This window comes from Taudactylus pleione, unplaced genomic scaffold, assembly GCF_031769625.1.
Source record: "Taudactylus pleione unplaced genomic scaffold, aTauple2 ptg000041l, whole genome shotgun sequence".
NCBI classification, from domain to species: Eukaryota; Metazoa; Chordata; class Amphibia; order Anura; family Myobatrachidae; genus Taudactylus; species Taudactylus pleione.
In genome coordinates, this window is record NW_028284443.1 from 30,471,808 (window position 1) to 30,486,836 (window position 15,029).

General features: G+C 39.7%; 1 protein-coding gene across 1 annotated transcript in view; it reads right to left on the bottom strand.

The window, feature by feature from the left end:
* ADAMTS20 (ADAM metallopeptidase with thrombospondin type 1 motif 20) overlaps positions 1-15,029 on the bottom strand; it is a 339,290-nt gene that overhangs the window by 141,266 nt on the left and 182,995 nt on the right. The window contains exons 15-17 of the mRNA XM_088456448.1: positions 12,813-12,930; positions 8,061-8,156; positions 6,277-6,443 (exon numbers count right to left, since the gene is read on the bottom strand). Of these exons, the coding sequence (XP_088312574.1) occupies positions 6,277-6,443; positions 8,061-8,156; positions 12,813-12,930 (381 nt within the window). The remainder of the gene's footprint in view (positions 1-6,276; positions 6,444-8,060; positions 8,157-12,812; positions 12,931-15,029) is intronic.

Consider the following 15,029-nt stretch of genomic DNA (forward strand, 5'->3'; position numbering starts at 1 on the left):
CAAAATATTTTAGGCAATCACAAGGCAGACAACAATCATGAATTAGTCTACAACATGCTAAAATGTTTCGAGAAAGTAGGTGCCAACATGAGTATTAAAGTAAATTTTTTGTACAGCCATTTAGATCACTTCCCGTCCAATCTAGGAGATTTGAGGGAAGAACAGGGTGAACGGTTCCATAAGGATATTTAGGTAATGGAAGACAGATATCAAGGAACGTGGGATCGTCACACGATGGTCGATTACTGTTGTAGTCTGCAGAGGGATTGTCCGCAACAAGAATACAAAAGAAAATCCTACAATAGCTTCCTAACACTTATGTATGTAATTATCCTGTGTCTTTTTATAACATTTTACTAATCAAATATAATCAGAATAAAAAAAATATCTTTTTAACTATTTTTAACATTGTTTAATTTACTTTTTCATAAATATTAAAGACATATTCCTATCTCAAAAACTAGAGCCAACTGAAAAATAAGCATGGCATATTCATGATCAGAAGCACAATATTTATCGAAATCGACTCTTAAATCCCTGGCAACAGATTGACTGTTCCCCAGTGTACTTAATAAAATGCTGTATTGAAATGACAAATAGTTTAGAGATGAAGTTGAATAATGGATACAACGTAAATAGCAGAGTAAACAGCAGAGTAGCAGTAGTGGATTTGCGCAGCGGGATAGCACTGGAAGGAATTTATGTTGTGCACTCTCATACCAAAAGAAGTAGACAATACACTTGGCCAGAATGCATAAGATGTTAAGGCCCCTATTTACTACAATCTGCATTTCAAATGTGGTTGTAGTGATATATTTTTGACTAAATTCGCATTGCGAATATCACAGGAACGTATGAAGGTTCTCAAGCAGGGACAGAGCTTGCGATAAAGCTCTGTCCCTGCGAATTCACTTCACAAACTTCTCACTATATTTTCCACAAAAAATACGGTTAGGTGTCCGTTCATGCTCCGCCGGCTCACAGAAGTGCCAATCACTGGTCCCTGGATGCAGGTCAGTGGGGGTTTTTTTACATTTTAAAAGTAATCAGCTTGTGGTTTATTTAGATCACAAAGTTGATCACAGGGGCCAGTTCCTTGCTTTGCTCTGCCTCTCAGAGCAGAGCAGTAGTCGGGGACACACGGGGAAAGCCCGGATGGCGTTATTATCACAGGGCTCTTCCCGGTATTTTTTCACAATTTATTTTTAGTAAATCTGAGCAGATCACATTTCCCATTACAAGTATGGGAAATGTGATTTGCCAATTGAAGGGCTTGAAGTTGTTTTTCACGAAAACTGCTCCAAAAGCCCTTTAATACATTTATGTGATTCTAAAATAATGTGAAACGGGTGTGAAAACACCCTATTTCACATTATTTTAGTAAAAAAAGATTGATAAATAGAGCCCTTTATGTGATGTGCAGTTGTTTGGTTCTGGTGACGGGTAGTCCACACATGATATAGCTTAACTAGGTCTTAGATTGATTTAACAAGGTACAGTAGATCAATAAGTAGTATATGACACAGGGATATAACAGTAAATACTACTAAACAGTAGGACTGATGCAGCCTGGAGCGTTAGGTTATTGATGGGTGTTGTAGTGTACTGGCCAGTTTTTTAACACACTGACTCAACTACTTATTATCTAAGAGTCTCATTTCAATTATGAGTTCTTCAACCTTGGGTCCTGGTAGTGACTGTGCATAAGCTATAATAGCGCACACCAGCTTCCACTAGGTCACATAGAGACTAGTGTCTGACATCTGCATGTTTAGTCCTGACATACTGTAAATCCTCTATTTGCAAACTTGATAAATCCTTGGTTGTCATCATATATCAACTGGCACAAACAAAACTCCTCTTGGCTACCATAATCTGTTTTTACAGATATCACAACTGACACTTGTTTTCTGTTGGACCAAGAGATTGGGTTAGCCCAGGACTGGTGCAAGGTTTCTGGGCACCCTAAGCAACATTTAGCCCACTGCCCCTGCTCCCTCCAATTCATAATATGCCACGCATTAGTGACCCAAATTTATAATATGCCACAAAGCAGTGTCCCAAATTCATAATATACTATAAAGAAATGCCCAAACTGATACACCACATAGCCGACCCCCAAAACCCCACTGTACCTTATAACACTGTCCTCAATAATATGCCACACATCAGCCTCCAATACATAAAATATGCCACACACTTGTGCCCCTAATACCTAATGCCATACACGTGTTCCCACAAATACATAATATGCCACACATTTGTGCCCCCAATACATATGCCACACAGCTGTGCCCCAAATTTATTGTATTATGTGCCCCATTACATATGCCCCAAATTCTTTATATGCAATACAGCTGTGCCCCCAGTACAACAAGCACACATCCGTTCACCAATACATATTTATGCCAAACATCAGTGCCCAATATGTCAGCACTCATTAACCCCCGACATATACACTCACCCTAGCACTCATTAACCCCCATACACACACTAAGGCCCGTATTCAATTTGAGCCGAGGTGCGTTAACTTAACATGGCCCGGACTTAACGCCGACTTCGCCTGTTTTCCAGGCGTTAAAGTATCGCGCGCGTGCCTGCGTATCCCCGTATTCAATTTGAAAGTAGGCGAAAACGGGAACCGGCGATACTTGGATCGGCGGTAAAAAAGCGGGAATTTTCGGGAAATAATCCTAGGACCCCCCTAAAGATGTCCAGACATGGGGGATCACTATGGGTACCCCCGTTTTTGGCTGCAAAAGAAAGTCGGGTTTTTAAATAGTCGCGGCAGGTGTTTTTTTTCCCTGACTTTGAAGAAGTGATGCAGAAGAGCATTTAAATTTGGGGTACATGAAAATGGGTACTAGCATATTTTTAAGTCCCAAAACGCATTTTTTTTAAATTCTGCAAAAATGCACCTGCCATGGCTATTAGAAACCCTGACTTCCTTCAGGAGTTAAAAATGGGGGTACCCATAGTGATCCCCCATGTCTACACATCTTTAGGGGGGTCCCTAGAATATTTCCCGAAAATTCCCATTGTTTTGTACCTGTAAAAATTTACAGAAAGGTCCTCCCCCAAAAGTCAAACCAGCCCCAGGCTTGCCAGCCAGTGGTGGTTTCTAAAAATATGGGGAACAAAAAGTGTAGGGTTCCACTGTATTTTAGAAACCAACCCAAGGCTGCAGGGACCAGTTCTGGTTTTAAATATAGGGGTAAAAAAAAACGACTGTCTGAAGGCTGCACGGGGGTTCCCGAAATGTTGCACCCCAAAACCCCAATTCTGCACTTTTTAATGCCTGCCAATCATAGGCGATACTTTACCGCCTATTCCATTGCATTGACCTAATGCCTAGGCGGAAAGTCTTTCAAATTGAATACGGGGTAAAACTAAAACAGGCGATAATGACGTCATCGGCGGTAAATTACTGCGAATCCGGACTTAACGCCTCATATTGAATACGGCCCTAACCCTTTCAGCACTCATTAATACACACACACACAGTCACCTGCCAAGACTCAGTAACCCACCCACAGAAAGAGAGATCCTTCTTTTCTTTTTTGTGGACTCAGTGGCGCCCTCCAGTGGCTGGTGCCCCTAGGCAGCTGCCTAAAGCAGTTTAATGGTAGCACCAGCCCGGGGTTATCCCCTAAGTAGAAAAAGGTCATACTTTTTTGACTGGTGAGGGCAGTATAGTCTTTTTGCGAAAGATGGGTCTGATTCTGAGTTAGATGCAAGTCAAAATGCAGGCAGATCTCATGGATATCTGCATACTTTGCATGCATCAAAACAAAAAACCTGTACATGTGCCGGATCAGGAATCGGTAAAAATAGATGTTACTGGGTGGTGACCATGTGAATGCATGGAACTGTTCCTTCTCATAGGAGTGTCATGGGCATTTATGCCAGCTTTCTGTACCATGTGGATATAAATTGGACACCTGTTTCAGCTGGAGTTTTTGCACTCAGCATGGGGTGGGTGCATGTCCAGAAACTGCCATTGCGAATGTAAAAGTAGTGGGCAGGATAGGATTCCACATGCAGACACACAGAGTTTCAGTATTCATGGGTGTTTAACATGGCCAAACGGAAAAGCGTCAGTATCCGTGTCAATATCAGGCCCGATATCTTCAGATTTGTGTCTTCTGCCTTTTTAAAACATTAAATTCCATTCCACTTCCATTGGCGAGACTTACGCCCATGTCTACAGAGAATTCCCATTGTGGCTAAAAAATCTACATATGTAAAAAAATCCCTCCCCTGCTTGATTGTACTTCTCATGGTTAGGTATAAGATCATCTGCTCCTTCCAACTTGAGGTACCCTGTATTCTTTACTGTTCCAGGACTTTTGGTTTCTGTGCTGAGTTCTAGCACAATGGGCTGTGCAGTCCAAGCCCCCTCCCCTTTCCATGATATTTGTGTATTTTCTACACATTAAGGCTGAGACTCATTCTGCTGATTTGCACCCCACCCATCTACCCTTAGGTGCTTTTAATCATCTGCACAGGTTCCTACATTTGCTGTCTACATATAAGTTCTGGATAAATTCACATAATGTGTTAGTATTAGGGATGTTAGAGGCCCAATTTATGGGGTTCACCTTTATGTGGTGGATGGGCAAACACATTTGGCCAAAACTTGTACTAAGAACCTCAGTTAAACTCCATTTTAATTGTAGAGTTTATCAGGATTATTTTGACTATCATTGTTCTTAGTACTCAGAGTGTGCACCTGTGTTCTTTGTCCCCTGCATTGTACTACAACTGTCAGCATGGTAGCACCTCTTATTATGTTTAAAATTAGGGTGTGCAGTCCAAGCCCCCTCCCCCTGAGTTGTAGCACTTCAGTTAAGTCCATTCTAGAAATGTACACTCTATCTGATTGTTTGAGTAAATAGAATGATCTCAAACAGGCGCATACGGTGCTTTTCTTCTTTTTTGGATTATCCTTCTCTGAGATGCTATTAATAGCCTTTTTTCTTCAGCTCCTGACATTTATTGTTGTCCTGAGCCCATAAAATGTTAGCAGAAGATAATCCAGAACATTTCCAAACATGTTGAAGTTAAAGAAGACATTTTTAAAAGAACGCAAGCTGATTTCTACACTGAAGCAGCTGTTAGTTTATAGTTTCCTGTTTAAGTTTATATTATATAGACTTATACAACACGCTGCTTGTTGCACTTGCAACATTATTCTAACAACCCTCTGTATACCTAGGGTGGGAGAGGACTATGGGCCTGATTCAGACCCAGACGGTATCTGCAGTCCGTTCGCAATTGCCGATGGTTGCTAATCTGCGCATGCGTATGCATCGCAGTGCGTGTGCGCAACCTACACAGTGCGATCACAGATCCCTCGCTCGCACAGCAAAGACAGCCCAGCAGAGTGAGTGACAGGAGAGGCCGTTTGTGGGTGGTAACGGGGGCAGTCCAGTAAAAAAGGGGCAGTGGAGGTGCGAACGCAGGTGTGCCCGAGTATTTCAACGCCGTTTTAGAGACATGCATAATTAACAGGCAGCGTCATAGTACACGTCACCAGCCATTTTTTTCCTCTGTTTTCCTCGCAATGCTTGCGGTGAAAAAAAAGCTACCTCAAGCACTGCGTTCCCATCCGATAGTGCTCGATGTACCAATGTTTTCATAAACTTCCAGGAGATGACGTGGGGCAGTGGGCGTCTCTGCATACGCTAAGGCGAGTCTGCATACACAAAGTAAATGCTGGTACAGGTACGATGGGCGTGCTTACGCCTTGGCGAGCATCACTCCCCGCTGCGTCACTTTCAAATATTTGCATACGCATCATGCGAGTGTACAATCTTAGCGACTGGGTCTGAATCAGGCCCTATGTTCCTAGTGGGATGGATGCTCCCATGTGCCTCATCTTGGTTTTTTAATTCCTTAAAGTCATAGGGTTTACTATAACTTAAAGGGGTTTTGTTCTTTAAATATGATTTAAACAAAATCTCATTCTTTCATTCCTCAGGACACCCTCTCCTCCAATTAGAAGAGGCTTTTATTTTATATCAGTCTATCTACTGCTATGGAGGGAGCCCAGCAGCATTAATGTTGATTTGCAGAGGACCTAGGTACATGCAAGAACTGGGATTTGCAGAGGACCTAAGTACTAATAATATTAAGGGGAAATAAAGAGACTTAGTAGACATGATTTTAGAAAGCCCCACTTATGTATGATAGGGTAGATGGACTATGAGGGCGTCACATGACATACTGGGGACAAAAAAATAAAGCATTTGGTTACAAACTGAGTAAACTTACCTGGAGTGTTACATCCTCTTCCAGACGGTCAGTGCAGTTTATTCGTTCTATTATGTGGTCTGAACCTGAATAATCCAAAACACCACCTCTGACACTTATTTCCCTTTTAAACCTGCTTACAACAAAATTGCCATTGAGGACATAATTTCCTTGACTGTCAGATAGAGCTGATGCAAACAAATATAAGAATAAAAATATGTTAGAAATGTTCCCTTTTATTGTATCATATTTATTAAAAAATACTGATTAATATGACTGGAATAAATATTAGGATTAGATTTGTTTTAAGAAATGTATTTTTTTTTCAGCCTAAACACCATGTATAACGTAATAAACTAATTAGCAGTCGTCCCAAACATTTTCAAATCACGGCGACCTAGAATATCAACATTTTTTCCACAGCACCCCTGGGCCAAAAGTTTCTTATTGAAAAGTAGAGCAAAAATTAAATGAAGTCAATTGTTCTTATATGTCACCCTTAAGTTCAGTAAAGTGGTAGTTGACAGGGCTGTGCTTCTTTTTGTCCACATATTTTTTGATTGGCAGTTATTAGCATTGGTTTTCATATCACACTGAATAAAAATTATTTTATTTCGTACTGGACCACCAACCCGAGGCACCCCTGCAAGTGCTCTGAGGGACTCCAGGGTGCAACGGCACCCAGTTTGGGACCATACTAGGATACAGACCTAGACCAAAGGCCAAATTTGTCAAAGTGCTCTCTCTAACAAAAACATTGTCTGCAGCCAAATTTTGCCATATGCATGTGATTTCAAAATTCGTTCAAAGCAATAGCAGCACCTTGGACAGCAGACAAACAGATATAACTGTTTTTTATTAGGCTGAAGAACAAACTTTGGGGGTGATTAAGCAAGGATCGCAATTGCAAAGCTGCACACAGGCATCTCTGCAATTCAGTCCTTGCTATTATGCAAATGAAGCAGGAGGTGTATGACACCCCCTGCTGCATTTGCGATCCCAGCACTGTGACGGAGGTCGCAGGGTGGGATCACCATCGTGACCATCGGTGGTCAATGTTTGAGATGGTTACTTGGGCTGGCCGGCTTGCCCCCATTTCCATGAACGCCGGCAGACCCCGCACTACCCCTTAAATGCCTCTGTCTGTCAATTAGGCAGAGGCATAGAAGGGTCGGCATGCAACTACGCAGGAACCATTCTGCACACTTGCAGAATGGGTCCTGCGCACGAGCAGATTCCCGAGATCTGTAATCACAAAAAAGGAAATATAATTTTGTATTGTTTTTTTGTTATTTATATGTATTTGTTAAATGAATGGTTAGAAACTGTGGAACATCAACTATACACAACAATTCTTGGATTTTGAGGCAATGTCTAGGGGTTAGGTATGTCTATTGGTTACGTGTGATACCTAATTAAAACAAGCAAATATTAAACTTTAAAGAACTTTCCAGAAAATAGCAAAATGTATAAGTAAATTGAATAATCTATATCGAGATGTGACTACAGTAAGAAAAATTATTTAAAAAAAAACCTCAGGACCTTACTCACAATTACATAATATTCATATAATGATTTTTTGGAAGAAAAAGATGAAGTTTATACATTAAAAAGTACATTATAATAATTATTTTATTAACCACAAATTGGAATAAAAATAATGGAGTCACTGCTGCTAGTTAATATGTTTGCATTCAAGTTGGCCATTTTATAGTTTTAAGATTAGAAAACATAACACAACACAACACAACACACGATTTACATGATCAGTTAAGAAATAAATTCAAAGTTTTTAAAACATTTACCAAGGTAATTGTCATCATCAGTCCGACCAGAGTAGCTATGTTGATGAACATCAATGTTTGTTGCTCCTGCAGGAATTTTTACTATGGTATTATACCCTGAGAATGAAAAAAGTATGTTTTTTTAATGTTACTTTTCATGTATATTATTCTGTTCTATGTCACATTTATTTAAAATGGTGAGATGCTATAACAAGCATGTATTTTGAGTGGCTATTACTTTATTTTACACACTTATAAACACAAATCACAGAAGGTAGAAAATAGTTAAGAGCTGTATGCATTAAAAAAAAATATTAAATAAGAATCAGTTTTGAAGGTAAAGCTGAGAGGCAAGTAATTTTTTTAAAAAAAAGCTGACCTGAGTGTAAATAACAAAATATGTATTGTACAGTGGGCCTGATTCAGAGCCGGATGCTCTGGCCGCTCGCTCTGAATCAGGGCCCTCCTACCTCATTTTGGAGCGGCCTCATGGACACTCGCATAGCTGTGGGTTACCACCCACAGCTATAGCGAGCGTCCATGATGATGGTCGCGATGGTCAAGACCATCGCGACCATCGGGCTTGCGACGAGACCCTGCGGTAGGGTCTCGGTGACCGCAAGCCCTGGAGTGATTTTGGCTCTATCAGAGCCAAAATCACTCCCACTGACATCACTAGTGACGTCAGTGGGGCCGGACCCAGACGGTAGGCATTCGCATGGGAACGCCTCCGTCTGGCAGGCACGCCCACCAAAGGGGGCGTGCTGTCACTCACCATCGACAGCATGCCCCCTTTGGTGCGAGACCCGGAGCTACGACTTCCTCGTCGATCGCCGGGTCTCGCACATGCGCACGACGGAGCTCCCTCCATCGTGCGCATGCGCACTTCGGCACCATCGACCCGCTTGTGAGCGAACAGCGCTCGCGAGCGGGTCAGAATCAGGCCCTGTATTTCAGTAATTTGCACTGCATGTGTATTGCCTTTCAGATGTAATGACCCTCCTAGGAGGACAAGTGGAGAAGTTATCATCAATTTCTAAAATGACAGCTAAAAACTGATTGGTTGCTATGGACAACCTCTTTAGGTTTGTTACATCTCCCACCTGGTCACATGTTCCATAAATTCAGAATTATCACTGTGTATTATTACATTTCTTATTACATTTGATAACTGTTCATAATGAAGGTTTGATGGTATGTTCACTGCACACTTTCTTATGAAAGCAGTTTTCTGAGCAAACATTCAATTTCCACTAAGCCCCAAACACCATGTGGTCACTGAACTCAGGTCTAAAGGCACACATCCACTAAGCGATTTTATTGAGTGATTGAATGATAACGTTCAGAAATCGTTTGCAAAAATGTCTTAAACGACCAGCGATGCACGCTCCCGCTGGTCGTTTAGACATTTATCATCGTGCAAACATGCTGTACAACCTGACGATGTCGTCAGGTTCAGCATGTTTCCAGATGATTGATGTGCCTTCACTGAACGACTGCTGGTTCAGTGTAGGCACATCACAGACTGACAAACGACTGCACGATTACAATGTTGTAATCGTGCAGTCGTTTGCATATCTTCTAGTGGATGTGTGCCTTAAGTCTTAGAGGTAAATTTACTAAGGTGAGAGTTTTTAGAAGTGGAGATGTTGCCCATAGCAACCAATCAGATTCTAGCTACTATTTTCTAGAAGCTACTAGCAAAATGTTAAGTAGACTCTGATTGGTTGCCATGGGCAACATCTCCACTTCTAAAAACTCTCACCTTAGTAAATTTACCCTTTAGTCCTGACATTATCATGAGAAGAGATGCTCTGAAATGTGTAACCAGTCTGTGTGTCACATACATTTATGATAAAACCTTCAAAATACACCAATTCAATTTTGAGATAAAAAAAAAAACTTGCAGGTCGGGTTTGTTGTTCACACGTAGTGTTCAAATTAGTATTTTTAAATATTATTTTGATAAATAATATTGTAAAATGCTAAAAATGTATTTAGGAGTAATGTAAACAGGTCCAAACTTTGCTGTTCATCCACGATTCTCTGTTTGTATTGTATCTCTGCAGAACTTTTAGGATTTCACTATAAAACTGTCCCTCAATCTCCGATTTTGAACTTTTCCCCTACCTGCTCCAATATGTTTGTTTATTTTTTTCCTTATATGGTATTTAAATATAAAAAAAAAAAATGTATAAACAAGTTATACTTTGTTTAACGCAAACATGGGCTTGACATCACAATTTGTATACATCAGTGTATGCATCAGTGTGACAGGCGCCACACATTTCTCGTCTGTTGTGGATCTTGATAATTCTGCTATGGAACTCTCAAGCTTGGTACACATTAGCTGATATGTAGACGATATGTCGTTCGATCAGGCGGATCAGGCCAACACATTGTCGACATCGGCCAGTCGGTATGCAATACTAATGACCAAGCATGCTCCCGTTTGGCCATCAATAACATCGTCAGGTCGACCCTACATGCAGCTCAATCTGACAATCCAGCTGACAACTCCATGTAGCAGGATGTGGCTGGTGCCGACGTATCAGGCGGTCGGGCATCGGATCGTGTAATGTTTACTTGGCATCCGATATGTCGTCCCTTCGGCCGTGTGGACGTCCGTTGCATCGCTGGGTACACACATCGTTACGTGTATACCCAGCTTCAGTCTTTGGCTTCCACTTGCCTCCATCCCCTTCCTTACAACAACTCATTATGACTACTCCTGTCACATTCAGCACTGTCCTCATACCATACAATTACACAAGTGGACTGTTTACTGCCTCCCACAAGATCAGCACATCCATCTTATGAATATTCTCTGCTTCTATGAACATTTTGATGATCAGATTGACTATAGTTAATTATATTCTTGCTCACTTAAAAACTGTGAATTTTATTGATGAGTGGAGACTGAATATACAAAAAGGATGATTGGACTCATGTCAAACTGAGCTTAAAACTTAATTGTATAAACAATTTTTAGGAAAAAAAAGACAGCATTATAACCGAACTGTACATTTAGGCATATACCGTATATGCCTAAATTCCCCATTACCCATTCAAATGCTCTGGTTTTCCATATTTCTCTGGGAACAATGACTGTACTATCATTATCAGAGTGAATCACTGTTTCAATGACAGCTCATTCTGAGTGATGTACCACAAGATGGCAGTAGTATCATTCTGCCATTGGGAAAGTTATATAAATTAGAAGGCCTGTTTACTTTACATATTAGATGATATCTTGATTTTATAGCAGTTCATTGAATTTACTTATTAAAAAGAAATATGTAATAAGAGTAGTTAGAAAGGCTAATTATTTTATTTTACTTTCATACAGAAAAGGATACTTACTATGTGGATATTTCAATAGAACTTATATACCAATATTTTTAAATACTAAGGGGAAATCTTTTTAAGGTAGATTTCCTACTTTTAATAAATCTCTTAAATCACTACAAATTGCTGCATGGGAAAATAAAAAATAATACATTATCCAATTTCTTATCTGTTAAATTGTGATTTTCCTTCATACTCATGTGCTTTGTAGAGATTTTTCATCAATTTATAAAAATGTTATTTCACTAGCAGTGTTTTAAAAATCTCACAGCTTAATTAATAATTTAAATGGCACATTCATTTTGATAGTGTTGTGTTTGCATGCTACATTCTCGTATTTACAGACATCATTACAAAGGATGACCCAAATGAAGGTAATGGGAAAATCTCTAGGACAGTAGCATGCCATCCTGCCTCATGTTTCACCAGTTCAAATACTAAACAGCCTAGGCTGATTTTCACATGGAGAGCACAAATGTTATGTAAATTTCAGTCCTAGCATGGTCAGCACACAACTGCTGTCTCAATGGCAGGCTACAAAAACTGCATGCTCCCCACCCCATGCCACATGCTGCAATCACTTTGTTGAAATGTGCTTGATCCATTGTGGGCTGGGGTAATAAAAAAATTAAATATTGTAGGTTCAATGGAGTGGCACACCAATAATTCTTGTATAATAAATCTGGGTGAGAGCCATTCTTAACTACATTTGTACCTTTGGAGAGCCTATAACGCAACTTGCTATAGTATGGTCTTGTGCAAAAAAAAATCACTCCATTTCCCAAGTACATGGGTTTATCAGCTTTTTATCACTTAATATCTATGATCCAATACTGATGTCAGTGTCACCATAAATGCCTAAAAGCCATTTACAGAAACTATCTTTTTGACTGTGCAAGCATGCAATAAAATCTTCCTAAAAGTTTTCATTAATAAAAAAAAAAAATCTTTAATTTAAAATAAGGCAGGGATATTACATATATATATATAACACATCAGTTTGTTTAAGAAAAACAGGAAAAAAGAAACAATGCCTAAAACTGTGTAGACAAACTTTACAGTGATAGCAGCACCATGCACTCCAAACACAGCCACAATTATCCCTAAATTTGCCTTAAATACAAGTGGCAGTGTGTTAAAAAACGAGCTGTGACCAAAACTGCAATGTAGTGGAAATTATAGTAATACTAAGAGAAAGACTGGTGCTAAAGTAAACAAACTAGGTGTATTTTCATAGGATGAAAGCTAGATTGTATTCCAACAGCTGCTACAACTGAAAAACAATTTTTTTTGTACATATTCATATTGCGAAAATGCCATGCCTTACTGACAATTATCCACTTGTATTTTTCAGTTTTTTTTATTATTTTTAAGCAGAGTTGTGATTAAGGCACTTTAGTGAGGACACACATATAACCCACATACCATACTGAGCATTATTGAAGGTCCCTGCAACAGTTTTACAGGAGGAGTTATCACCACCACATATACCACATTTATCTTTTCTTGCTTTGGAATTTAAAACGTGATCACAGCCCGCTTGCTATAAGAAAGAAGAAAATTGATTGTTTAACACATACATACATATATATACACTAAATATACTTCATTTCACTCAAGTAATAATAAGAACATATACACTATTTCATTTCACTCAAGTAATAATAAGAACATGTTAATCAGTCTTGCAGATAAAGGACAAAACACATTGAGAGGTATTTTAAGTTCAGTAAACAGTAGTAATGTTGGTTGTTTAGTAGATGCACACAAGCACAGCTTCATAACTTTAGGATTACATTAGAATTAACAGTAAATTTAAAACTAAAAAAAGGGCCAGTCCTGCTGACATATCCCACGACAGTGAAGGACACATCGCACTTGTCCTAAGCAGTATATAGGGCTTCGGAGAGAAAGAAAATCACATATCACTGGTTCTGATATTTTTTTTCCCCAAATGGGAAGGGCCATTGCGGTCATGTGCCATGATGTCACAAGGCTTCCGAGAGAGCCCCAAGTTCAGACAGTGATGAACCTCACCTAGTACAGACTGACTGTTAATCCTCAATATACCCACTATATTACACCAATAGACAAGAGTCCAGCGATGGGTTTTTCCTCTATAAAAGCCTTAATAAACAAAAGTAGTATTTTAACAAGTGCTCCTACGGTTCACCTACAGTATGAAAGTGTCAACACACTTGAAAATATAAAGAACATGGAAGCTTTCATATGAACACTGGCACTCTTATACAGATGGGGTTTTGGTTAAAAAAGTGGTGAATATCAATAATATGGTAGAATGTAAAAAATATATACATTATATTGCTTTAACAAAAACATATACACATAGAAATCAACATTATACTTTTGTGGATTGAAGAAACCTGTCGCTTTTGGCTGTTTGCAGTTTTGCCTGTGCGGTTTATACTTGATCTTAATTTATACAGTACACATCATGCAAAATTGTTGGACATTTTCTTGTTTGTTTGGATCTGTTAATACCACAGTTTGTGGTGATAGTTTATTTTACTACATAAAATATTTGATATACTGGATTTCAATTATCTTTTGATTACTTTGAACCATTGATTATCATGGTCTGTGACTCCGCTCTCCTTGTTCACCTACTACTTGTCCAAACTACTCCATCTTGGTCTCTACAGCCGCCTCTACTTTCCTTTCCCATCGGGTCCCTCAAGGTTCTGTCTCTGCCTTTCTTCTCCTTCCACAACTCTACCATCAGTGAGCTTATCAGTTCCATTGGCCTCCAATATTACCTCTTTGCTGATAACCAAATTTACCTCCTTTTCCCTGATCTCTCCTCTTCTGTCCTCTCCCATGCCACCCCCTATCTGTCAGCATCTCCTTCTGCTTGCCACGATGTTTTCTGAAACTCAATAATTTAAAATTAAAGTCATCGTCTTTTCCCCCAGCTAAAGTTGCCTCTCTATCCCACCCTCTCCCTTTCTGTTGATAACTTTGAATTCTCCTCTGTTGCCCAAATTGGATGCCTGGATGTCATTCTTATCTCTGCCTATTCCATCTTCCCTCACATCTACTCCCTTTACAAAATCTGCTACCTCCACCTGTTTCCAGTATCAGGCACTTTTATTCATGTCCTCATCATTTCTCACCAAGATTACCCTAGTCTACTCCTTTCTGGCCTTCCAAACGTCCATATTGCTACTCTTCAGTTTATCCTTAACTCAGCTGCCCAACTAATTTTCCTCCTGGCTGCATCACGATACCTCTGCTGCCCTCATCTGCAAGTCACTTCACTTGCTGTCTGTCCCATTAAGCATCAAATTCAAACTTCCCTCTGTCAGTTAGGTCTCAATTACTATAGGCATGACTATGTCATGCCCACGAGTAAATGCAGGTATACGACCCACTTACAGTAGCTCTGGACTCACCCCCCTCACCCCTAATTGTACTAATCTACAATAATCTATTAAAGTATATTTGTGGGATAACTCCTGAAAACACCCATACATACAAATATTATGGATTCCCAGGATGTAAGATAACTGCTGCGGTCCTTCCAAATCCAACAGTAAGAGCAGATCCCAAAGATTTTTATAAGGGCTGCTATGCTGCTGGATTAACCAAGAATTCAGGAGTTGCTAACGCCATCTGAATATG